Below are 25,219 nucleotides of genomic sequence, written 5' to 3'. Positions count from 1 at the left end.
TCACACAGAGATAACTGCACACTCCCATTTTCTGTCTCCCTTCTATTTTTACTACTACTTTTACTACAACTGCTTTGACTGTTTTTACTGTGGCTTGACTGACAGGTGGATATTGATGTATTTAAGTCATGCTTGAGCAGTTCTGTACTGGTTGTGTGTATTCATCAGAATCCAGTTACCTCTGTCATGCTTCCATCTGTCACCAGAGGGTGGCAGAGACCGTCCTAGAGACATCAACGACACTCAGGCCTGTCCAATTTAGTCTTTATGATTTCCCTGTTAAAAGAGGTGTGTTTTCTGTTGTCTTTTGCAGAAGCTTGAATTGCTTACTGTGTGCGCTTGTTTCCTGAGTGAGTTTTGGATACTTTTTTCAGGTGTACTGTGTAGCTACCGTTTCTAAGTAAAGTATTATGTTCATCCTTAACCACTGATTCCTCGTCTGGTCTCTTCTCTGCACCTGGGTCCAACCTTACAATGTCACAGAAAGCTTCTTCCCAAACATGGACCCAGCAGAGATCACCCAGATCAAGAATGTTGTAACCCACCAAGGAGCACTGCTGGGGCGGCAGCCAGAACAACTCTCCCAGATATCTGAGACCCTCCGGGCACTTACCGACTCAAATCAAACTTTATTTGTCACATGCGCTGAATACAACAAGTGTAGACCTTGAAATGCTTGCTTTCAAGCCATTAACCAACAGTGCAGTTCAGGAAGAGTTAAGAATATTTTCCAAATAAACGAAAGTTAAAAAGTAACACAATAACAATAACGAGGCTATATACAGGGGATACCGGTACCGAGTCAATGTGCGGGGGTACAGGTTATTCAAGGTAATTTGTACATGTAGGTAGGGTTGAACCACAGTCCAACCTCAACCCAGGAGGAGCCAATGTCCTAGTCTCATCGCCCAGTGCCACAGGTGTCCCCGTAGTTCCTCCAGGGAACCTGCACCGGAAACCCAAGATCCCAACCCCCGAGCGGTATGACAGCCACCTGGGAGGATTCAATGGGTTCCTCACTCAGTGTTCTCTGTTCCACCTCGTTCCACACCGATCAGGCCATGATCGCGCTACATCATCTCTCTATTCTCGGGCAAGGCCCTGGCGTGGGCAACGGCAGTGTGGGAACAGCAGCCACTATCCTGCAGCTCCATATTAGCCTTCATTGTCGAGCTGTCATGAGTCCTTGACCAACGAGTCGCGGCCAGCCAACTGTTCAACATCCAGCAAGGGGCCAGACCTGTGGCTGACTTCGCCATTGAATTCCACAGCCTCGCCGTCAAGAATGGGTGGAATACGGAGGCCCTGGTCACCGCTTTCCACCAGGGCTTGTCTAACTCCATCAATGATGAACTGGCCCCTTGGGAACTGGGAGAGGACCTTGAGTCCCTGATAACGCTGGTATCAAGATTGACAACCGCCTCTGAGAACACGTGAGACAGCACCTTTTTGACACCACCCCAGTATCCCAGTTTCCTGAGCACCCCAAGCCCCCTGAACACAGCATTGAGGAGCCCATGCAGCTGGGACGTACACACCTGAGCCGACAGGTGCATGACAGGCGCATGCATGAAGGCTGCTGCCTCTACTGAACCACTCAGACTCTTAGTTTTCTTTTTATCACTGCTCCCGAGAACCCCCTTATCCTAGGGTACCCCTGGCTAGTGCTACATAACCCACTATTCTCCTGTTCCACGGGACACCTCCCAGGCTGAGGTAAGGACTGCCAGACTAAATGTCTAAGACCCCCACCAAGAGCCTCACCATGTCCTCCTGCATTCATTGAAGTCCATGACTTCTCAGCTCTCCCTGCCGAATACTTCCGACCTCCGGGAGGCCTTCAGTAAGAGGCAAGCCACCCCCATCGTCCATATGACTGTGCCATAGAACTCCTATCCGGCTCCACCGCTCCCCGGAGCCATTTGTACTCCCTCTCAGCCTCTGAAGCAGCAGTCATGGACAATTACATCCGGGAGTCACTGGAGGCAGGTTTCATTCGCCCCTCTACATCCCCAGCTGATGCAGGCTTCTTCTTCATGGGTGAGAAGGATGGAGGCCTACGTCCTTGCATCGATTACAGAGGGCTGAACGGATTATGATCAAGAATCGTTATCCCCCACCCTTGATATCCGTCGCCTTGGAGTTGACCCAAGGGCCCAATTCTTCACCAAACTGGCCCTCCGCAATGCTTACAATCTGGTGAGAATCAGGGAGGGAGATGAGTGGAAAACTGCCTTTAACACCCCTAGTGGTCACTATGAGTATTTAGTCATGCCCTTCGGATTATTGAACTCACCGGCAGTCTTTCACACTCTTAGGGATATGTTGAATCGTTTTGTCTTTGTTTACCTCGATGACATCCTGATTTTCTCCAAAACCCTTCCAGAAACAAATACTGCACGTCCGCCAAGTCCTAAAATGCCTCCTGCAGAGCCAACTATATGTCAAGATAGAGAAGTGTGCGTTCCAAGTTTTCCAAGTTTCGTCCCTGGGTCACATTATCTCTACCTCAGGTATCCAAGTAGGCCCCGTAAAGGTTGAGGCAGTCACTGACTGACCCCGTCCCACCTCACTCAAGCAGGTCCAGCAGTTCCTCGGTTTTGCCAATTTTACCAGGCATTTTATACGCAACTTTGGTGAGGTGGCAGCGCCTCTCAGGGTGCAACCCTGCAAGTCCCAGACCCATTTTTGCTGGACTCCCGAGGCTGACAGGGCATTCATGGAGCCCAAGGGACGTTTCACCTCGTTGACCCATCCTCGTTCATCCTGATCCTACTCATCCCTTTGTGGTAGAGGTGAACGCCTCGGACACTGGAGCAGGGGCGTGCTTTCACAGCGGAACGAGGAGAACAAGAAACTGCACCCATGCGCCTTTCTCTCCAAATGGTTCTCGCCAGCGGAACACAACTATGATGTAGGCAACCGGGAGTGGCAGTTAAGTGGGCTCTTGAGGGGTGGGACATCTGATCCTTTTGTGATCTTGACGGACCATAAGAACTTGGTCTCCATTCAAGAAGCCAAGAGGTTGAACACTCGATAAGCTAGGTGAGCTCTATTTTTTAACAGGTTCGATTTCACACTAACCTATCACCCGGGATCCAAGAATCAGAAAGCAGACGCCCTGTCCCGCCAACACGATGTCTCTAATGAGGAGAGGGATACCGAGACCATCATCCCCGGCTCCCGCATTCTGGCCCCTCTGATATGGAGTATTGAGTCCACAGTCTAACAAGCTCAGACCTGAGAACCTGACCCCGGCAGTGGACCTACTAACAGACTTTACGTTCTACGATCAGCCCGTTCCCGAGTACTACAATGGGGACACCCCTCTAAATTAACTGGGCATCCTGGGGTCTATCGGATACTGGGGTGGAAATTCTGGTGGCCCAACATGATTGAGGATGTGGGATCCTTTGTTGCGGCCTGTTCCCTCTGTGCCCAAAGCAAGTCCTCAAGACAGCGACCGGCTGGCTCCAACCTCTGGCCATCCCCAGCCGGGCCTGGTCCCACCTGTCCGTAGACTTTATCACAGGGTTACCACCATTCCAAGGGCTTACCACTATCCTGGTGGTCGTTGATCAGTTCTCCAAGGCAGCCCATTTCATTAACTTACCCAAGTTGCCCTCAGCGAAGGAGACTGCTAATCTCATGATTACCCATGTCTTTTAACTACACAGACTTCCCCAGGACATTGTCTTGGATCTTGGGCCCCATTTCGTCACACGGTATTGGAAAGCCTTCAGTTCCCTGTTGGGGGCCTCGGTGAGTCTCTCCTCAGGATTCTACCCACAGCAGAATGGGCAAACATAGCGGGCCAACCAGGAGCTGAAGATGTTCCTCCGCTCTTTCGTCTCCACCCAAGCCAGCAACTGGAGCAAGTTCCTCGTCTGGGCGGAGTATGCTCACAGCACACTGCCAAACTCGTCCACTGGACTATCGCAGTTTGAGTGTCAGTTTGGGTTCTTTATCCTTAACCACTGATTCCTCGTCTGGTCTCTTCTCTGCACCTGGGTCCAAGCTTACCACGTCACAACCTCTCCAGTCTCATGGTATGGATGTGGAGACATTGTCAAGAGAGCCTCTGGTGTACCTAAATGTTTTTTGTAGGCCTGGGTTGTACATCATTGAAATATCTCTCTGGTGAATTGCTGGTCTTCCTTCTTTAATCCACACCTTTACAGTATGTAATTTTCCCATGTTGACAGTCAATGGTTGAACCTTTTCTTATTGAAGACTTCATTTGGAAATGTACACTTTGCATTCAATCTATATGACTCTCTCCTAGAGAGGCAATCTTGGAATACCAATATCTACATTGCTTAAAATTTGTATATCATTTCTGGCAGATTAATCAGCTAATAGACTTTCAGTTTATTTGTAGAACCATCAAAAATAATTGAATCCGCTAACCATAGAACATGAAGGTGGTTGTTATCTTCGCTGAAGGGGTGACATTGTAAGAAATGTCCTTTCTGGTAGAACTGCTGCAGAGCAGTATCATCCCCTTCTACTGTAGAGTAGAACGGGATGATACAAGCTTCCGTAAGGTTTCTCTCAGCATTCTGAACTATCTGAGGCTCAAGAAACTCACACAGCCATGGAATGTGCACAGAGGACAAAGAAAAGAGGAGACTTCATTTCACAGTGTATGGATTCCCCTGATTTACCTTACACAGGCACACACACACACAATGGAAGTGATACAGCTCAATCATTGGCTCCTTTGAGGGGAGGCTCCTTGTCTCCTCCATTAATTTTCTCCAGCAGTAGATCTAATCCCAGTCTTGTAAAGTCTCTGCAACATTGCAGCCGCTGAATGGCTGTATCCATGACTGAAAAACTGCCTCATGTTCTGACTGCTTTCAAACCTCACTAATACGATTGAGATTCAATCTTTTCTTTCATTTTCTCTGACGCTCTGTCTAACTGGGTTGGAGCAGGACCAAAGGAGTTCTACTGATGCAGGCAGCACAGCACCTTTACCTGGCTGTCACTGTTCAGACTCCATCATGCAGGGGAAGAGTTTAAAAAGAAAATCCCAAACCTTTCTTCAGCCACTCTAATGTGCTAGTGACAGCGTAACACCGTGAACTGTCTCTTATAATACAGTTGAGGTAATACAAGTCAAACTTGCGTGACAAGTCAAACTTCATGTTTGTCTAACTTCCTATATCCCATACCTCTGTCAATTCCAGGGTATGATAATGATGTATTACAATGATTAAGTACATACACAACAGACGTCAGGTTGTCATGAAATATTATTTGATATTTGTGAACTGTGTTTTTTATGGAATTGACAGTGTAACATTATCCTTATAGACAGGAAATGGGCATTATAGTAGGCTCAAGTGGAATTATTGATTTTGCTTCGAATTTTCAGTCTTTCGCAGGGCCTATTCTACAGTTAAGCATTCCTCGGTGTCACTGTCTCTGTTGTCCAGCTGGAATGCAATCCTGCCCACAAAGGTGTGATCTGTTTGAAAACAAATATGCCAAGATAACTCATGTTTTTATCTATTTTAAAATATAAACATTCAAAGCTACACACTCTAAAGTGGCTGTTGGCTGACTTGAACCAATTATTAGTATCCTAGCAACAGCAGTCAATATGTTTCTTAGCAACACCATTTGGATATGCATAAATTATATTTAATTCAAAACAGGTTGATCTAAACAAGCATTTTTTTTATTTGAACTTTTATTGAACCTTTTTAACTAGGCAAGTCAGTTAAGAACAAATTCTTACCCACTAGGAACAGTGGGTTATCTGCCTTGTGATTGGTTGAGATGCGTTCTAAGCCATACTAAAAAACCTGTTTAGCATGGGTAAGAATATGTCACAAAAATGGGAATCTTGTTTTCCATTCCATCTGAGAAATCCCTGCACATCCACTGTCCCATCAGCCCAGCCAGCCAATCCATTAACTTCATCTCCACTGCAAAAAAACATCAAGACATTAATTATCCTTGCTTCTAGCCTAACATATGGTATGCAACAACAGGGTTTGTACAAATGTTGCTGTCTGTCTCTCGACGTTTGCAACATTGTTTCAATATTGAAATTTGATCTCCACTGTCCTATTGAGAATTAACGTGTCAGGACAAGGCAGACGTATTTTCTCAGCCAGTCGAAGTCATGAATCAGCATCATTTTTATGGATGTATACAAAGAAAGAAATGTAAATAAAAAAGCAGGTCAAACCAAATAAAATGCAACTAGTTTGCTGTCTTACCAGCTACAGTTTTTTTTAATGAGTTTTTTTAACCTTTATTAGGCAAGTCAGTAAAGAACAAATTCTTATTTACAATGACGTCCTCAGAACAGTGGTTCAGTGTACAGGGGCAGAATGATAGATTTTTACCTTGTCAGCTCAGGGATTCAATTAAGCAACCTTTCGGTTACTAGCCCAATGCTCTAACCACTAGGCTACCTGCCGCCCCAAGGTGAATGAAGTGATTGTTAGCCTTAGTAGGCTAGCTTGGATGCAAAGGATAAGAGCGTTGCCAGCCAGCATGGCAACCTGACCAATAGAATGATTGGCCAGCCACTTGTCTAGCAACAATAGATGTGTCGGGACTAGGCCTATATTTGTGTTAAGGGATGAAATAGTAGCCTATGAATACATTTATCAAAATAAAGTTTTTTATGTAATTGGTAACCCCTTGTAGAAAAGCAATTATACACAAAAGGGCGTGCAAAACAACTTTTTTAGCACAGCTGTGCTGATCTACGGTAGTCCGCTCCGCTTCGTACCCATGACCGCAGCACATCCGTGCTAAAAAAGTAGTTTAGCATGCCTTCTTCTGTATAATTGCTTTATAATAAAGTATTTGAGGAAGCAAAGGCTCACACATTATCAATAAGGAATCATCAGGCACCGTCATCTTAGAAGTCATAAAAATATGAGGTTACTGTATGTCTTGATTTTTCATAATCTTTAAGGAGCCTACTCTGAGAGGGATAGAAGTGGCAGATATCACGCAACTCAATTCAGGTATCTCTCTGTCTCACACTGCATTCAACCCTCATTATGCCTCGTTTTCTGACTGCTGAAAGCCTTTATCACACAATGACTCTGTCTGAGACCCTTCCTGTGTGTGTCTGTCCCTGGAGGTAGACCCTGTTAAGGAAGAGATCATAGTCCTCTTTATCATCAGGCCCTTCAGCTCACACACACAGAGCAGCAATTAGACCTCTATCACTCGTCTTCCGTAATCAGCCCACAGCAGCCAGGCTTGATGTTATCTATTAATGCTTTGTCTCTCCCTGTGTAATGACCAGTGGAGGCTGCTGAGGGGAGGACGGCTCATAATAATTTCTGGAACAGAGCAAATGGAATGGCGTTAAACACAAGGAAACCATGTGTCTGAAGTTTTTGATACCATTCCACTTATTCCACTCCAGCCATTACCACGAGCCCATCCTCCCGAATGAAGGTGCCACCAACCTCCTGTGGTAATGACCTACAGTGATATGATCTGTGGCTGAAAGGGCTTTGCATTAGGTGCTACCTGCTGCTCAGGACACTAATATTTGATATTTAACAAGCCCATTAGTTAACGAAACACCTTTTCTGGTTTTCCCACCTCTGAATTGTCACTCATATTACAGGTACATCTGAGACAAGATATACCTTATCCAGTCGCCATTTGATATGTATGGCTCTGAATTGAATTACAGATTTTGGGAAATGAGCTCTATTCACATGCATTTCGAGGTTGTGGCTATTTCTCTGTGCCAGCCATTTGATAATCAGTTTTCCAAATTCATGTACCTTTCCTCAACCCCTCTACTAGAGCTGGGAATCCTCTAACTTGTCAATGATGCAGGGCTTTCAACCCACATCCTTTTAACGGGCTGCACTCTGTGCACACACCCTATCCTGGCGACCTCAGCGTAATAGAATATGGACCTGTGAGCCAACTCTGTTGTATTCACCCTGCCTGTGTTACTATCACACTACTTATAGACCTCTCTGTCTATCTCCCCTGGAGGACCGTTCAGCGGGCAGCCCATTAGTGCAGTACACAAGGCCAACAGGCTTCATGTATCATACGTTGCTCTACTTGTGTGTCATATGCACACAAAACATGACTGACGTAATATCAAATGATCTGAAGCTAATTTGTATACTAAGATCAATCAAATAGTCTCTGTTTGTGCAAACAGTCTTAAAGGACAATTAAACCACTTTTCAACCTCATTTTCATTATCTCCAGCACTATGACCAGTGTCTACATAGCTGTGCATGTAATATATTTTCAATCCATTGCATAAACCATTACCTCTTGCTGATACTGTCCCGAAATTACACCCTGTACTTGTAAACAACATTGTATCACTGTTTTGATGTTTTTTAATGAAAATACTGCCATGCTTGATTGCTGTATGGTCTACTATATTAATTCTCTAAGTATTACTTTGGTGCAGACTGCAGTATAGTCCTTTATAGAATCCATCATCTCCTCTCTGCAGGCAGGGTCAGAGGCAGAGGAAGGGTCAGAGCCAGAGCCAGAGCCAGTGTCAGAGCCAGTGTTAGAGCCAGAACCAGAGCAGTGTCAGAGACAGGGTCAGAGGCAGAGGAAGGGTCAGAGCCAGAGCCAGAGCCAGTGTCAGAGCCAGTGTTAGAGCCAGAGCCAGAGCCAGTGTCAGAGACAGGGTCAGAGCCAGTGTCAGAGCCAGTGTCAGAGCCAGTGTCAGAGACAGGGTCAGAGGCAGAGACTGGGTCAGAGCCAGTGTCAGAGACAGGGTCAGAGCCAGAGCCAGTGTCACAGACAGGGTCAGAGCCAGAGCCAGTGTCAGAGACAGGGTCAGAGCCAGTGTCAGAGCCAGTGTCAGAGACAGGGTCAGAGCCAGTGTCAGAGCCAGTATCAGAGACAGGGTCAGAGCCAGTGTCAGAGACAGGGTCAGAGCCAGTGTCAGAGACAGGGTCAGAGCCAGTGTCAGAGACAGGGTCAGAGCCAGTGTCAGAGACAGAGCCAGAGCCAGTGTCAGAGCCAGTGTCAGTGTCAGAGACAGGGTCAGAGCCAGAGCCAGTGTCAGAGCCAGTGTCAGAGACAGGGTCAGAGCCAGAACCAGAGCCAGAGCCAGTGTCAGAGCCAGTGTCAGAGCCAGTGTCAGAGACAGGGTCAGAGCCAGAACCAGAACCAGTGTCAGAGCCAGTATCAGAGACAGGGTCAGAGGCAGGGTCAGAGGCTGGGTCAGAGGCAGAGGAAGGGTGAGAGACAGGGTCAGAGCCAGAGCCAAAGCCAGTGTCAGAGCCATTGTCAGAGCCAGTGTCAGAGCCAGTGTTAGAGCCAGAGCCAGAGCCAGTGTCAGAGCCAGTGTCAGAGCCAGTGTCAGAGACAAGGTCAGAGCCAGTGTCAGAGACAGAGCCAGAGCCAGTGTCAGAGCCAGTGTCAGTGTCAGAGACAGGGTCAGAGCCAGAGCCAGTGTCAGAGACAGGGTCAGAGCCAGAGCCAGTGTCAGAGCCAGTGTCAGAGACAGGGTCAGAGCCAGAGCCAGTGTCAGAGACAGGGTCAGAGCCAGAGCCAGTGTCAGAGCCAGTGTCAGAGACAGGGTCAGAGCCAGAACCAGAACCAGTGTCAGAGCCAGTATCAGAGACAGGGTCAGAGGCAGGGTCAGAGGCTGGGTCAGAGGCAGAGGAAGGGTCAGAGACAGGGTCAGAGCCAGAGCCAAAGCCAGTGTCAGAGCCAGTGTCAGAGCCAGTGTCAGAGACTGGACAGAGGCAGAGACAGGGGCAGAGATGGAGGATGGTGAAGGAATGACCACACTCTTAAACCTCCTCCTTCCTGCTGTCACACTATAACCTGAACTCTACAACCTCGAGAAACAAAATCTGATGCTGATGAAACATGGCCACGGCACCAACCCCAGATTCCATTCTGTCTGCATCTTTACTCTACCAGCTCAGCAATGTCCATAGTGTGCAATTTGAGAACAAAGTTATAACTCTTTTAAAGTATCAGACAGCCTCTTCGTAGATTCTCTAGTCACACAGTAGGCTATATTTCATATTATCAAGCAATGATGAGACTTGGATTAATGTTCATTCTTTGGTATGCAATCACCAGAAATGCCAATACAAAGTCATAGAAAAGTCTTAGCACATTATCTAATTTGTTCTTATCAGACCAGTATGCAAATTGTTTCTGAACCTACAGCTGACATTGGCTGAGATAATGGAATTCGATATTCACTTTCTATTTTCTTGGCCTGTTTACATTTTTCTGTGATAATTAATTATAAGGCTGATGTAACAAAGTGTTCTAATTATCTTAGAAATCTCATTGTGTGTCTGCTTACAAGAGCTGACAATTAAGTTTATCCAAAAGAACATAAAGCTTGTTTGACAGCACAAACCATTTCCCCACAATGGCAAAGCAGGAAGAATATTGTCTATTTCAACCAGTGAAATTAAACTGACTATAGATGAGTACGGCCAAGGCTGCATCCTAGCTGACTACTGCCTATATTTAATTTTTTCACTTAAGCTTAGAGAAAGTGCCTGTCTTCAACCTTGGGGGGGAAATGTTGTTCTAAAAGCACTCTGCAGGAAGGAAGCTTACAGAGGCAGTGAAAGACATGCAGAGAGGGACTTATTTGATGTGTTCAGATGGGCAGAAAGGTGCTAAGGCTTCTCTCATCCTCTATCTCCTCCCCCCTACGCCTCTATCTATCTCTCCTCTCGCCAGGTGTATGAACGAGGGACCAATGTGGAGCAATTTGTTACCCGCTTCCTGTTGAAGGAATCAGCCAATCAGATCCATTCTCTGCTGAACTCGGTGGAGAGTGCTGTGGACGCTATTGACGAGCAGCACTGTAGTCAGTCAGGGTGAGTTGTGGAGTGAGGAGGACACCACTGCTGTGTCACGTCATTATGTGTGTGAAATTTAGCCTGGAAGTACCCCAAATGAAAATCACTCAGGTTCCTAGCAATGTGCCTTCTCTGGCTACTGTGATCCACCCTCATCCTCTCTCTCGTTCATCTCTCATCCCTCTCTGGGGCAGCCGGTAGCCTAGTGGTTAGAGCATTGGGCCAGCAATCTAAAGGTTGCAGGATTGAATCCCCGATCTGACAAGGTAAACATTTGTCGTTCTGCCTCTGAGCAAGGCAGTTAACCCACTGTTCCCCAGATGCTGAAAGACATAGATGTTGATTATGGCAGCCCCCTGCACCTTTCTGATTCAGAGGGTTAAATGTGGAAGATGCATTCAGTTGTACAACTGACTAGGTATCTCCCTTTGTTTGTCTGTCTTTCACTCCCTCTGTATAGGTACCCTACTAAGGTCAGTCAACAGGTTCCAGAGAAATGTTATGAGAACCCAGTGCCTGACTACCCTCCTAACAACAGAGTCAGTGCTGCCAAGGATGCTGCCCCAAGGAACATCAACACTGCTACAGGTGAGGCCTCTATGCCTGTGTCACACAAAACATACTGTACATTGGCATAGGCCTACAGTATGTAGTCTCTCACTGAATAAGTTTTGTATGGATTGGAGTCAATTATCCAGCCCCTTCTACAATCTGCTGATTCATTTAAGTGATGTACTTTACCTTCTGTCTCCATCTCTCTCCCATAAGAACACAAAACACCCTCGCTCTCCCCTTAAAACACATCACGTTTAAGCAGAATGTAGACATGTGTCACCTGAACCAAATGCAATGTAAAAAAATACAATTCTGAATGAAGTCTGACATACATTTGTCATTTGCATTTGTGATTAGCTTGGAGACAAGCCTGGTAGAATTAATCAAGCAGAATGGAAATCAAAAGCACTGTTCTCTTCAGGCAGAGTGTTTTATTTCCCATTTTCTACATTCTCAATCAATCATCTATATGAACATGGAGATGTGACTAGCGGCTCCAGCTCTCCCACAGAGAGGATGAGGGAGGGAGGGAGGGAGGGAGGGAGGGAGGGAGGGAGGGAGGGAGGGAGGGAGGGAGGGAGGGAGGGAGGGAGGGAGGGAGGGAGGGAGGGAGGGAGGGAGGGAGGGAGGGAGGGAGGGAGGGGAGGGAGGGGCGGCTGTAACAATGACACAGATATTCAGATCAAAAAGTCAAATACATTATACTCTGCATGCAGCCATCACTTCAGTTAGAGTTGGTTCTGCAGTGAGCTGCTGTAAAGCAGCACATGTAGGCCTATGGGTTTGAGTAGCAATATCAGTCTACCAAAACCAGTGTGCATATGCCAGACACCCTTATTTGTAGATTCCTTCATTCATTCAGAACCACAATGACATTTCAGCTGTTTCATGCTTCTGTCTCAAAGATAATTCTGGAATATATCAATTTAAAGCAGCTTGCATAACGTACAGCATTCAGAGCAATTACAGGATAAACCACGAGTGCACAATCAGTATGCATCATGCATGCAGTAGATAAGCATTATGTATTGTGGTGTACAATGGTTTGGGAGTAGACCAAGTGCTGAAAACTAACTTTTCAATGGGGATAAATAATCCCTTTTCCACTGAATCCATTCCTCAATTCAATTAGAGAGTGGTTCCACTGAAAAGCAGAGTTAGAGCTTCTGGCTATGGCCTCACAAATGACTTCCAGTCCAAACTGCTCTCATTTATTAACAGGCTTTATAGAATTACATTCGAATGACATGGAAACCATAGAAACTGTCTATAGAAAGGGGCAATTTTGAGTCCATCACTTAAAGCCTGACACCAGTTAAACATTTCCCACAGACACTCATAAACCTGACAGTTTGGGCAATAAAAGCCAGTATTACAGCTGTCAGAGGCTGGAAATAGGGCCTTGATTGGGGCCAGCTTGGTCTGGCCTGTCATTTATTTTATCAGGAAGAAAATATTGATCAATACTTCCCTGTGCCTCCTCCCCCTCTCTCTGTCTCTCACTCTTAGACTCACTCGTTCTTTTCTGACTTTCCCTCACACTTTTATCAAATATATTTATAAATATGAATATATTTTTTTCCTACAGTTGTTCCTGCTATATTGCAATATCCCTCTTTTTTTATAATGGCAGACTAAACATTCTTGTTGCAGAATCTGTCTGTGCTCTCTCTTCATTGATCAGGGAATACCTTGCCAGTGAATGTTCTAAATTTAAACATTCATGCTGATCAGATTTGTGGAACTGCCTCCTTGCAGGACTATGTGACACTATGGGAGAAATGTTGTTTTTAAATGAGCCATTGTTCATTGTTCAATGTTACCTGAGGCAAGCCACACTCCTCCATGTATTTTGACAAGGGTGTACTTGTGCTTGTGTGTGTGAGTGTGCAGGCACCAGTGTGTGGAATAAAAATGTTCCTGCGAACATCTGCGACTGCCATATGTTGGACAGTATGCTAAGGCAGCTGCACATGGAGATGGCTGTCTGTTGTTAGCATGGCCAGTCAGGAATAATGACTGCTCTCCTGTGTATGACAGAGAGCATGCTCAAACAGCATGGACAACCATTCAGCCCCAACTGACCAAATGTGCCTGCTATATGCATTCTTCAAACGTTTCTATGGTTATGACTGGTAGGTTCCAAAATTTCACAGCCCCTCTAAGCTCTGTGCTTCTGTTCTCATCAACACAGGGGGAAGTGTCATCCTCTAATTGGCTTGGCACCTTGAGAGGTGATGATTTTAAAGAGCAGAAAGCCCTTTTCCACCATTAATTGGTTATGTTGCATCACATAGAGGGGAGAAGAATGGAAGGATTAATATTATTGGCCTTCCTATTCATTTCTGCCTCACTGAGGCCTCTTAACGCAGGGCCTCTCAGTGTGTTTCATTCTATTGTCATTGTCGTCCTGGCTGAACCTTTACTGCACACACTATTATCCAGGGTGACTCACAAAGGCAAAGCTAATCGCAAGAGCCAAGTACGTTAGGATAGAATGTGTTATTGCTTTCTACACAGAGCTGAAAAGCAATAAAGGCCTCCTCTCTGCTGAGGCACAAGCTATATATTTCAATGTCAAACCTTGAATAGTCACGATTTTTCCTGATTAACACATTTTATTCCCTATTTATCAGACCTGGTTGGAACTCCTTAATTGCCTCAAATATTCTCTGGAGGAAAAGATCTGTACCATAAAATGTGTTGAATGCTGAGAATGTGTTGGCTTCAGGTGTTGAATGCTGGGAGTGTGTTGACTGTGTTCTATCAGGGATGGTGGAGGTAAGGAAAGAGACGCTGGAGGCACAGATCAACCGACTAGCTGAGCTAATTGGACGCCTTGAGAACAAGGTAAGAACACCCATCCTGCTCAAAAAAAGTATTTTAATAAAATACAAAAATGACACGAAACAAAAATACAAATGCAACATATAAAGTGTTGGTCCTATGTTTCATGAGCTGAAATAAAAGATCCCAGAAATGTTCCATTCGCATAAAAAGCTTATTTCTATCAAATTGTGTTCACAATTTTGTTTACATCCCTGTTAGTGAGCATTTCTCCTTTGCCAAGATAATCCATCCACCTGACAGGTGTGGATTATCAAGAAGCTGATTAAACAGCATGGTCATTACACAGGTGCACCTAGTGCTGGGAACAATAACAGGCCACTCTAAAATGTGCAGTTTTGTCACACAACACAATGACAACTATATTGCAAGTTTTGCAGGAGCGTACAATTGGAATGCTGACTGCAGGAATGTCCACCAGAGCTGTTGCCAGAGAATGTAATATTCATTTCTCTACCATACATCGTTTGAGAAAATTTGACAGTACGTCCAACAGGCCTCACAGCCACAGACCATGTGTAACCACGCCAGCCCAGGACCTCCACAACCCTGCTTCTTCACCTGGGGATCATCTGAGACCAGCCACACAGACAGCTGATGAAACTGTGGGTATGCACAACCAAATAATTTCTGCACAAACTGTCAGAAACCATCTCAGGGAAGCTCATCTGTGTGCTCGTCATCCGCACAAGGGTCTTGACCTGACTGCAGTTTGGCATCGTAACCGACTGTGGGCAAATGCTCACCTTCATTGGCCAATGTCACGATGAATCCCGGTTTCCACTGTATTGGGCAGATGGCAGACAGCGTGTATGCACAGAGATACTGTGACAAGATCCTGAGGCCCATTGTCGCGCCATTCACCTGCCGCCATCACCTCATGTTTCAGCATGGTAATGCACGGCTCCATGTCGCAAGGATCTGTACACAATTCCTGGAAGCTGAAAATGTCCCAGATCTTCTATGGCCTGCACACTCAATAGACATGTCACCCATTGAGCATGTTTGGGATGCTCTGCATCGACATGTACAACAGCGTGTTCCAGTTCTCACCAATATCCAGCAATTTTACATAGCCAGCGAAAAAGAGATGGACTACATTCCACAGGCCACAATCAAGAGCCTGATCAACTCTATGTGAAGAAGATGTGTCTCGCTGCATGAGGCAAATGGTGGTCACACCAGATACCGACTGGTTTTCTTATCCATGTCCCTACCTTTGTTTTTAATCCATAGATTACGGCCTAATGAATGTATTTAAATTGACTGATTTCCTTATATGAACTGTAACTCAGTAAAATCTTTGAAATTTGTGCATGTTGTGTTATCTTAGAAAATGCAGTTTGTATTTTCAACTTCGGCATGATCAGCTCAGAAATTGATGACTATAAACTTGAAATCACTGATTATCATGACAATTTAGCCCACCCCAGTCATAGACAGTTCTCTCTACTACAAGCGGTACCAGAGTGCCAAGTCTAGGACAAAAAGACTTCTCAACAGTTTTTGCCCCCAAGCCATAAGACTCCTGAACAGGTAATCAAATGGTTACCCGGGCTATCTGCATTGTGTGCCCCCCCCTAACCGGTGTCTGTATGTAGCCTCGCTACTTTTAAAGCCTCGCTACTGTATATAGCCTGTCTTTTTACTGTTGTTTTATTTCTTTACTTACCTATTGTTCACCTAACACCTTTTTTGCACTATTGGTTAGAGCCTGTAAGTAAGCATTTCACTGTAAGGTCTACACCTGTTGTATTCGGCGCACGTGACAAATAAACTTTGATTTGATTTGACTGATTGAAACTCCTGGACAGCTGTCGTGAGTTGCCTAATGTCTTTCCATTGGCTATTGTCCATTTTACTTTGACCTGTCCTGTTTATAGGATGTGGTGTGTTTGTCAACATGTTAATTGACAATTCACATTGAAGCACATTTTTATTTGATAGGATGCCATTTAGGCTATTTAATCAGAAACACTCATGATGTAAAAAAGTGTCTCATGACGTTATCATAAATTTGGTCGTCCTGTAGGCTACAGAAAAGGCCACAGAGGCTATATAGTATTTCTACTGTATAGGCTGCTACATGATTTATGTTAGATGACTTTGACTGGGCGTTGGTGGAGCACCGCAGCTCTGCGTCTCTCCAACAGTACCATGGAGATGTGCGCTGGGCATGGACAAGATAAATGTTTCGTGCCCCTGCCTTTGGCAAAGTGGACACTGCTTATCATGGGGCAGCATCACCACTCACCTTATTAGCCCATATGCCACTGGGTGAATAATGTTTTCATTGTTTTGGGCAGAATTATGTGAGGTGATATGTGTTGTTGGAGGTGCGTCTTGGTCAATTTAGCTTGTTAAATGCTGCCCTAAGAGGCTGCCTAATCATGCCTAATGGGCGGGCCGTCCTTGATAGAACCAATCTCTAGCACATCCCATCGTGGCTCGTTAGCGCATCTCCAACAACACATCCGATCTGTGCTGCACCTCCCAGGCAGGGCTCAACATTAAAACATCTCTAGCACTGGTTCTCCCTACTTGACACACTGCTGGCTTAACCCAGCCGCACCAATGTTTCAATGTCCACTGTACAGCTGGCGACCGTGTCAGCGTGCATGTGCCCGGCCCGCCACAAGGAGTCGCTATAGCGTGATGGGACAAGGACATCCCGGCCGGCCAAACCCTCCCCTAACCCGGATGACGCTGGGACAATTCAAAATCAAATCAAATCAAAATGTATTTGTCACATACACATGGTTAGCAGATGTTAATGCGAGTGTAGCGAAATGCTTGTGCTTCTAGTTCCGACAATGCAGTAATAACCAACAAGTAATCTAACTAACAATTCCAAAACTACTGTCTTATACACACAAGTGTAAGGGGATAAAGAATATGTACATAAAGATATATGAATGAGTGATGGTACAGAGCGGCATAGGCAAGATACAGTGGATGGTAATCGAGTACAGTATATACATATGAGATGAGCATGTAAACAAAGTGGCATAGTTAAAGTGGCTAGTGATACATGTATTACATAAAGATGCAGTAGATGATATAGAGTACAGTATATACGTATACATATGAGATGAATAATGTAGGGTATGTAAACATTATATTAGGTAGCATTGTTTAAAGTGGCTAGTGATATATTTGACATAATTTCCCATCAATTCCCATTATTAAAGTGGCTGGAGTTGAGTCAGTGTGTTGGCAGCAGCCACTCAATGTTAGTGGTGGCTGTTTAACAGTCTGATGGCCTTGAGATAGAAGCTGTTTTTCAGTCTCTCGGTCCCAGCTTTGATGCACCTGTACTGACCTCGCCTTCTGGATGATAGCGGGGTGAACAGGCAGTGGCTCGGTGGTTGTTGTCCTTGATGATCTTTATGGCCTTGCTGTAACATTGGGTGGTGTAGGTGTCCTGGAGGGCAGGCAGTGTGCCCCCGGTGATGCTTTGGACAGAAAATACCACCCTCTGGAGAGCCCTGCAGTTGCGGGCGGGGCAGTTGCCATACCAGGCCAACAGGATGTGCTCAACTGTGCATCTGTAAAAGTTTGTGAGGGTCTTAGTGGCCAAGCCAAGTTTCTTCAGCCTCCTGAGGTTGTTACGCCTTCTTCACCACACTGTCTTTGTATGTGGACAAGTTCAGATCATCAGTGATGTGTACGCCGAGGAACTTGAAGCTTTTCACCTTCTCAACTGTGGGCCCTTCAATGTGGATGGGAGTGTGCTCCCTATGCTGTCTCCTGAAGTCCACGATCAGCTCCTTCGTTTTGTTGACGGTATTTTCCTGGCACCACTCTACCAGGGCCTTCACCTCATCCTTGTAAGCTGTCTCTTCAATGTTGGTAATCAGGCCTACTACTGTTGTGTCATCTGCAAACTTGATGATTGAGTTGGATGTGTGCGTGCCAGTCATGGGTGAACAGGGAGTACAACAGGGGGCTGTGCACGCACCCTTGTGGGGCCCCTGTGTTGAGAATCAGTGAAGTGGAGGTGTTGTTTCCTACCTTCACCACCTGGGGGCGGCCCGTCAGGAAGTCCAGGACCCAGTTGTACAGAGCGGGGTTCAGACTCAGGGTCCCGAGCTTGAATGCTGTTGAAGGCTGAGCTATAGTCAATGAACAGCATTCTTACATAAGTATTCCTCCTTTCCAGATGGGATAGGGCAGTGTGCAGTGCAATGGCGATTGCATCGTCTGTGGATCTATTGGGGCGGTAAGCAAATTGAAGTGGGTCTAGGGTGTCAGGTAAGGTAGAGGTGATATGATCCTTAAATAGCCTCTCAAAGCACTTAATGATGGTAGAAGTGAGTGCTACGGGGCGATAGTCATTTCGTTCAGTTACCTTTGCTTTCGTGGGTACAGGAACAATGGTGGACATATTGAAGCAAGTGGGGACAGCAGACTGGGATAGATAAAGATTGAATATGTCCGTAAACACCCCAGCCAGCTGGTCTGCGCATGCTCTGTGAACGCAACAAGGGATTCCATCTTGGCCTGCAGCCTTGCGAGGGTTTAACACGCTTAAATGTCTTACATCGGCTACGGAGAACGAGAGCCCACAGTCCTTGGGAGCGGGCCGCGTTGATGGCACTGTGGTATCCTCAAAGCGAGCGAATAAGGTGTTTAGCTTGTCCGGAAGCAAGACGTTGGTGTCCGCGACATGGCTGGTTTTCCCTTTGTAATCCGTGATTGTCTGTAGACCCTGTCACATACATCTCGTGTCTGAGTCGTTGAATTGTGCTCCACTTTGTCTCTGTACTGACGTTTTGCCTGTTTGATTGCCTTACGGAGGAAATATCTACACTGTTTGTATTCAACCATATTCCCAGTCACCTTGCCATGGTTAAATGCAGTGGTTTGTGCTTTCAGTTTAATGTGAATGCAGCCCTCTATCCACGGGTTTCTGATTTGGGTAGATTTTAATAGTCACAGTTGAAACAACATCCCCTATACACTTCCTGATGAACTCAGTCACCGTGTCCATGTATACATCAATGTTATTCTCCGAGGCTACCCAGAACATATCCCAGTCTGCGTGATCAAAACAATCTTGAAGCATGGATTCCGATTAGTCAGACCGGCATTGAATAGACCTTAGCATGGGTACTTCCTTTCTGAGTTTCTGCCTATAGGAATGGAGGAGAAAAATGGAGTCGTGATCTGATTTTCCAAAGGGAGGGCGGGGGAGGGCCTTGTAGTCATCCCGGAAGAGAGAATAGCACTGGTCGAGTTTTTTTTACCAGCGTTAGTACTACAGTCAATGTGTTAACAGAACTTCAGTAGTGTTTTCCTCAAATTTGCTTTGTTAAAATCCTCAGCTACAATAAATGTGGCCTTAGGATATGTGGTTTGCATAAACTGCAGTGTAGTTCCTTGAGGGCCGTCATGGTATCGACTTGAGGGGGAATATACACAGCTGTGACTATAACCAATGAGAATTCTCTTTGGAGGTATTACAGTCGGCATTTGATTGTAAGGTATTCTAGGTCGGGTGAACAAAAGGACTTGAGTTTCTGACCGTTATCAGAATCACACCATGAGTTGTTAATTATGAAGCATACACCACTGCCCTTCTTTTTCCGAGAGTGAGAGTTTTTTATTCTTGCCTGCACGATGTACTGAGAACCCAGCTGGCTATCTGGACAGGTGACAGTGTATCTGGAGAGAGCCATGATTCCGTGAAACAGAGTATGTTAGTCCCTGATGTCTGTCTGGATGTGGACCCTCACCTTGAGTTTGTCTACTTTATTGTCCAGAGACTGAACATTAGCGAGTAATATATTCGGAAGCGGTGGATGGTGTGCACGCTTCTTGAGTCGGATTAGAAGTCCACTCCGAATACCTCTTCTCCACCGGCGGCGTCTTGGAGCAGACTCTGGGACAAGTTCAATTGTTCTGGGGGGTGCGAACAAAGAATCCAATTTGGGAAAAACATATTCATGGTCGTAATGCTGGTGAGTTACCACCGCTCTGATATCCAAAAGTTGTTTCCGGCTGTATGTAATAACACAAAAAACGTTCTGGGCTAATAATGTAAGAGATAACACACACAAAAAATGAAATACTACAAAGTTGCTTAGGAGTTAGAAACAGAGCTGCCATGTCTGTTGGCGCCCTCTATTACCCACCAGCACTGACATTGAACAGCCCAGGCCTATATGAATTCTAGCTACTTCTGAAGCACATGTTGTGCCCTCAAAACTCATTTGTAACTCATTTGTAACTTTTTTATTATAAAAAAATGTAAAAAATCTTCATAAAAATACTTATCATTGAAATTACAAAGACATTTGTGGAATATTAGGTTTCTACATTATGTAAAAGCACAAATTTGAGATGCATTACATTGAAAATTGTACACTGCCTTTTTAAGAGTGTCAAGTTTGTGACTACAACATGCAAGTGATCAGTCATTCATTTGTTCATTACTATGACCATTGATCTCCTGAAGAAGCTATCCCTTTTCCATTCTTACTGTGCCCCCAAATGTTCGGATATACTATTGGTAAAGTTATCCGGTTGCCAACTAGCTAATGAGGTAATTAACTTGACCGAAGAAGATATAAAAAAATGTTTTGTTTTTTTTTAAAAGGTCAAGGGCCATAAAGTCCAAATTGACTATATTGTAAAAAATTCATGAAAATTCTTAATTTAAGGATAGATTTAGGCTTAATGTTTGCAATGTGCTTAAGTGACAACCTTTTAGAACGGCCCTCGACATGGTTTATGAATGTAAAATGCGCCCCCCCCCCAGTCCGCAATAGGATGATGGTTGAAAGGGACGGGATGAGAGAAGAGAGCAAGGGTGAGCGAAAGAGAGACAAAGAAAGCAATTATAGAGCCCTGACATCCAAACTATTGCAATATGTCTTGCTATTTCTTTCACTCATCCCTCCCTCTCTCCCTTGCACTCTTCTTCTCCCTCATGCCCTCTCCCCTTCTGCACGCTGTCTTCCCTCATTCATTCCCTCAGGCTTTATCTGTCTGTCTCTCTCTCTCTCTCTCTCTCTCTCTCTCTCTCTCTCTCTCTCTCTCTCTCTCTCTCTCTCATTCTTCTCTCTCTCTCACTCGCTCCGCTCTTTGTCTCTCTCCGTTGCCCATGTCTTGTATGCAGTGAGCATGGTAGACTAATGGAGTCTCCAGTTAATTATTCTGTTGTATCTGGCAGGCAGGCAAGTTCTTATTGCAGCAGCTAAGAATAGCTGAACAGTTTTATTCCATGCTCGATGAAGCGCCCCTGAGAGAACATGGAAGGCACTGTCAGATCCCAGTGAAGATTCCTAAAGGGAGGATTTTTAGGTCTTCCTAGGCAGACCTTCTGTGTCACAGGGCAAGGAACGAACCTGGAACAGTCAACTGTACCGCAAGTCTGGCGGGATGGATTTGGTGGAATCAGACAAACGTTCCCTCACAGAAAATATGTATTCGCAGCGGGCTGCGCTGTTTGCCACAAGTGCTTATTATCCATGTTATGGGAGAGGGGCTGTACAAATTTATGGATGTGGAAAAAATGTATCACAAAAGGGTTTCGAACAGAGTGAGAATCTTGTACACTGGAAGCCGTTATGACTAACATGCATTGCACAAATTGAGTTGTCTTCTGCCTCACAAGATCAAAGTAGTAGTCCCCTCAGCTATGTCCATGCTATCTCTGTCTGTGATTCTAGTCCTGAATGTACTTTTCTGGATTTCTCCTTCAAACCAGGCATATGCTTTAAATTTGTTAGTCCCATACAATGTGACTTATTTGCACATACTGAATGCCCTGATTGCTATAGTTATGTCTGATCTAGTCATTGTATATTTTCAGCAGGATGATTTTATTAACCAGAGGTGACCTCAAGCCCATCCCAGATGTGTGAAGGATCCTTGTCATCAGAGCTCTTGTTGTCTGTAGAATGCTGTGGAATGCTGTAGAGTGCTCGCCTGCTGGTGCAGGAAGCATCATTTCCTTTCCCTGTTGTGTCATTATAAATGCCTCAATCACCGTGGCAACTGGAGCACCAGCATACTTTCTTTCTCCAGCAGCCCTCATATTGCTACAGATGAAGGATCCTAATTTGATCACTATTTTGATGCTGAGAATTTTCCTACACAGCAGGAAAATACAAACTTGTAGTATATTTTCAATAACCAAAAATATTGTATTTTCAACTTTTTGAAGCTGGTGTATAAAACCGGAAGTAAAATATACAAAAAAGAAACTTAAGAACGAGAAGCATAGAAATAGAGCACAAAGAACAGATCTGCCGCTTCTTAAACTTGCTTTCATCGAGAATGACAGTTCTATAACTCACATGTCTATGTGAATTTGGTCAGGTCATTACATATTGCAGCCTTAATTATAATCCTCATCATAATTCACACTTCCTGTTGCTGCAGGATTATTTTTCTACTGTAATATAGTAGACTGGCTCAAATTAAGATCCTTCATCTGTACAGTATCTGGTGCTGTATGAAAGATAATCCAGGGTCTCAACCCACATTCAGACACATCTGCGTTGTCTGTTCATCATTATGCACCAATGTACACTCAGTAAGACATTTGTCGGAAGGAAACTGCTATACAGTACAGTGTTTCACTCCACTCCCATTGGATAGATGAGAAACACCACACTATTTTTTCAATAGTTGCAGTCCATAACTTACTCGGTGATTGAGGCATTTATAATGACACAATGGGGAAAGGAAATGATGCTTCCTGCACCAGCAGGCGTGCACTCTACAGCATTCTACAGACAACAAGAGCTCTGATGACAAGGATCCTTCACACATCTGTGATGGGCTTGAGGTCACCTCTGGTTAAAATCATCCTGCAGATGATATACAATGACTAGATCAGACATAACTACAGAAATCAGGGCATTCAGTGTGTGCAACTGAACCCAAAAACGATATTTTGGTTTTTGTTTCATTAGTCTGTTGTTGATATAGTCCCAAAATGTTTTGTATGTCATCAAGTTTTCAAGATATATAACTTTCTAAATACAGAAATACAGCCGGTAGGATGCTGTCTTTCCGTATTTTGAAAGTTATACATTTTGAAAACTTGATTGCTGACATTCAAAACATTTTGGCACCATGATATCAATGGACTAATGAAACAAATACCAAAATATCGTTTTGGGGTGTTATTTTCCTTTAATATGTGATTGTAAATATAGCTCTGTAATACAGTGATGGGTTTTTCTGGGCTTGACATTTTCCTGCAGTCAGAGATGCTCATCTCTGATTAAAATCTCTGTGATTCTATATTAAATGTTATCTAAGGCCGTTCCACATTATACTATGTGATAGCTACCCTCTCTGCAGTGTAACATTTTCATCTACAGATCTGTGAGTATATTAGCTAGCTTAGCGATATAGCGTCTCACAGTAATCAAGACAGATTTCTGCTCAAATAGAAAGCCCAAATAGGGGGATAGTTTGACAGTTTGAAGGGAACTGCATTGTTAACTGTAATATATGGGTAATAAAGCAGCAATAAAAGTATAATTCATGACCACCTTAGTTACTGCAGGTTTTATTAACTTCTCAACTAGTAGCTAACTACTGGAACTACACACTACTTTAAAAAAAATATATACATATATAGATGAAGTAATCAAGAATTTCCTTTATTTTTCGGCATTAGACCTGCCTAATTCTCGCGTGAAACACTTTTTGTGTGCCTAATTGTAACTTTCTGTGTTTTATAGGCTAAATTACACATTCTGTTGTCATCTGACTCCAGAGTCATTTGTTCTTGCAATTTGTAGTCAATGACATTTTAGATATAGATATGATAATTTTTCACTAAGTAGTTTGGATGTAGTTAACTACTTTTTCAAAGTAAGCTTAGTTAGGTAAACTGTATTATTATTAAGGGTAGCTGGAGTGTAGCTTAACTTATTTCAGTGTGAAGTCATTGGTAGCTTGGTAAACTATGTTTTCAGAGTAACTTCCCCAACACTGATATTCATTCAGCTTAGTGATCAATTGTCATCAGAACAGTATCAAGGCAAGTCTTGAGTCGGATTAAAAGAAACATGCATCGTGTCTGTACAGTTGCAAATAAGAAATGTGAGTTGGGGAAAAAACTGCCCACCTGGGTGTGTGCAGTGCAGAGTAGGGTGCCTCTGTTCCTCTGTTCCAGTGCAGTTTAGGCTTAACACTAATCCACTTGTGGTTCTTGTGTTTTGGTTCTTGTTGCAGACAGTTTGGTTTGACCTGAATCAGAGGCTAACAGACACTGATGGCACAGCCAGCGCAGTAAGTAGCATATTTATGCCTGAGAGCCTGGTAGGGGGGCACGGTTTGGCTGTGGCACTGTGGGGGGTTTGCTGCTCCACCCCTAGCTACCCCTCACGACCCCCAAGCTGGGAGCTCCATTCTGAAGCTCCCAGCTTGCACAGAGAATCATTGGCATCTCATATCCACCTCCTTTCAAGCAGAAAGCAGCCAAGAAGATGACTTATCTCCCTGCATGAAAAGCATGAGTGCATGTTATCTATCTTTTCAAAGTGGTCAGACTCAGTGCTTGAGTTCAAATTATGTATTTTAAGTGCCTCCCATGGGTGGTTATTTGACCCTGAAACCTCAGGGCAAGCATATATTCTGTTCATATTGTTGTGACCTCATGCTTCCATACTTTTTTGTACCTTTATTTAACTAGGCAAATCAGTTAAGAACAAATTCTTATTTTCAATGACGGCCTGTTCAGGGGCAGAACGACAGATTTGTACCTTGTCAGCTCAGGATTTGAACTTGCAACCTTTCGGTTACTAGTCCAACTCTCTAACCACTAGGGTACCCTGCCGCCCCATATTAACAATTGTTAAACAGTTTGAACAGTTTCCTACAGTATGGTTAAGTTATTTATCTTTCAATCTGAAACATGCTTAACCAAAAAAGAAAATACTCATATGTCGCTGTACAGTTTGTGTAGTCTGCAACAAGCATACTCTCCAAATGCCCAAATGGTATTATGCTCTTATGACCCTTTCATT

At 44.5% G+C, this 25,219-nt stretch overlaps 1 protein-coding gene across 2 annotated transcripts in view; it reads left to right on the top strand.

The window, feature by feature from the left end:
* The window catches only part of LOC112218547 (N-terminal EF-hand calcium-binding protein 2), a 121,804-nt gene that overhangs the window by 79,187 nt on the left and 17,398 nt on the right, over positions 1–25,219 (top strand). The window contains exons 6-9 of one of the 2 annotated variants that reach the window (XM_024379423.2): positions 10,699–10,838; positions 11,281–11,408; positions 14,146–14,225; positions 24,426–24,482. In XM_024379423.2, coding sequence (XP_024235191.1) covers positions 10,699–10,838; positions 11,281–11,408; positions 14,146–14,225; positions 24,426–24,482 — 405 coding nt within the window. The remainder of the gene's footprint in view (positions 1–10,698; positions 10,839–11,280; positions 11,409–14,145; positions 14,226–24,425; positions 24,483–25,219) is intronic. The other variant, XM_024379424.2, reaches the window with a different exon arrangement.

This window comes from Oncorhynchus tshawytscha, linkage group LG19 (assembly GCF_018296145.1).
Source record: "Oncorhynchus tshawytscha isolate Ot180627B linkage group LG19, Otsh_v2.0, whole genome shotgun sequence".
Classification (NCBI taxonomy): Eukaryota; Metazoa; Chordata; class Actinopteri; order Salmoniformes; family Salmonidae; genus Oncorhynchus; species Oncorhynchus tshawytscha.
Note: the sequence above shows the minus strand (reverse complement) of the source record. Positions and strands in the feature narration are given on the sequence as shown.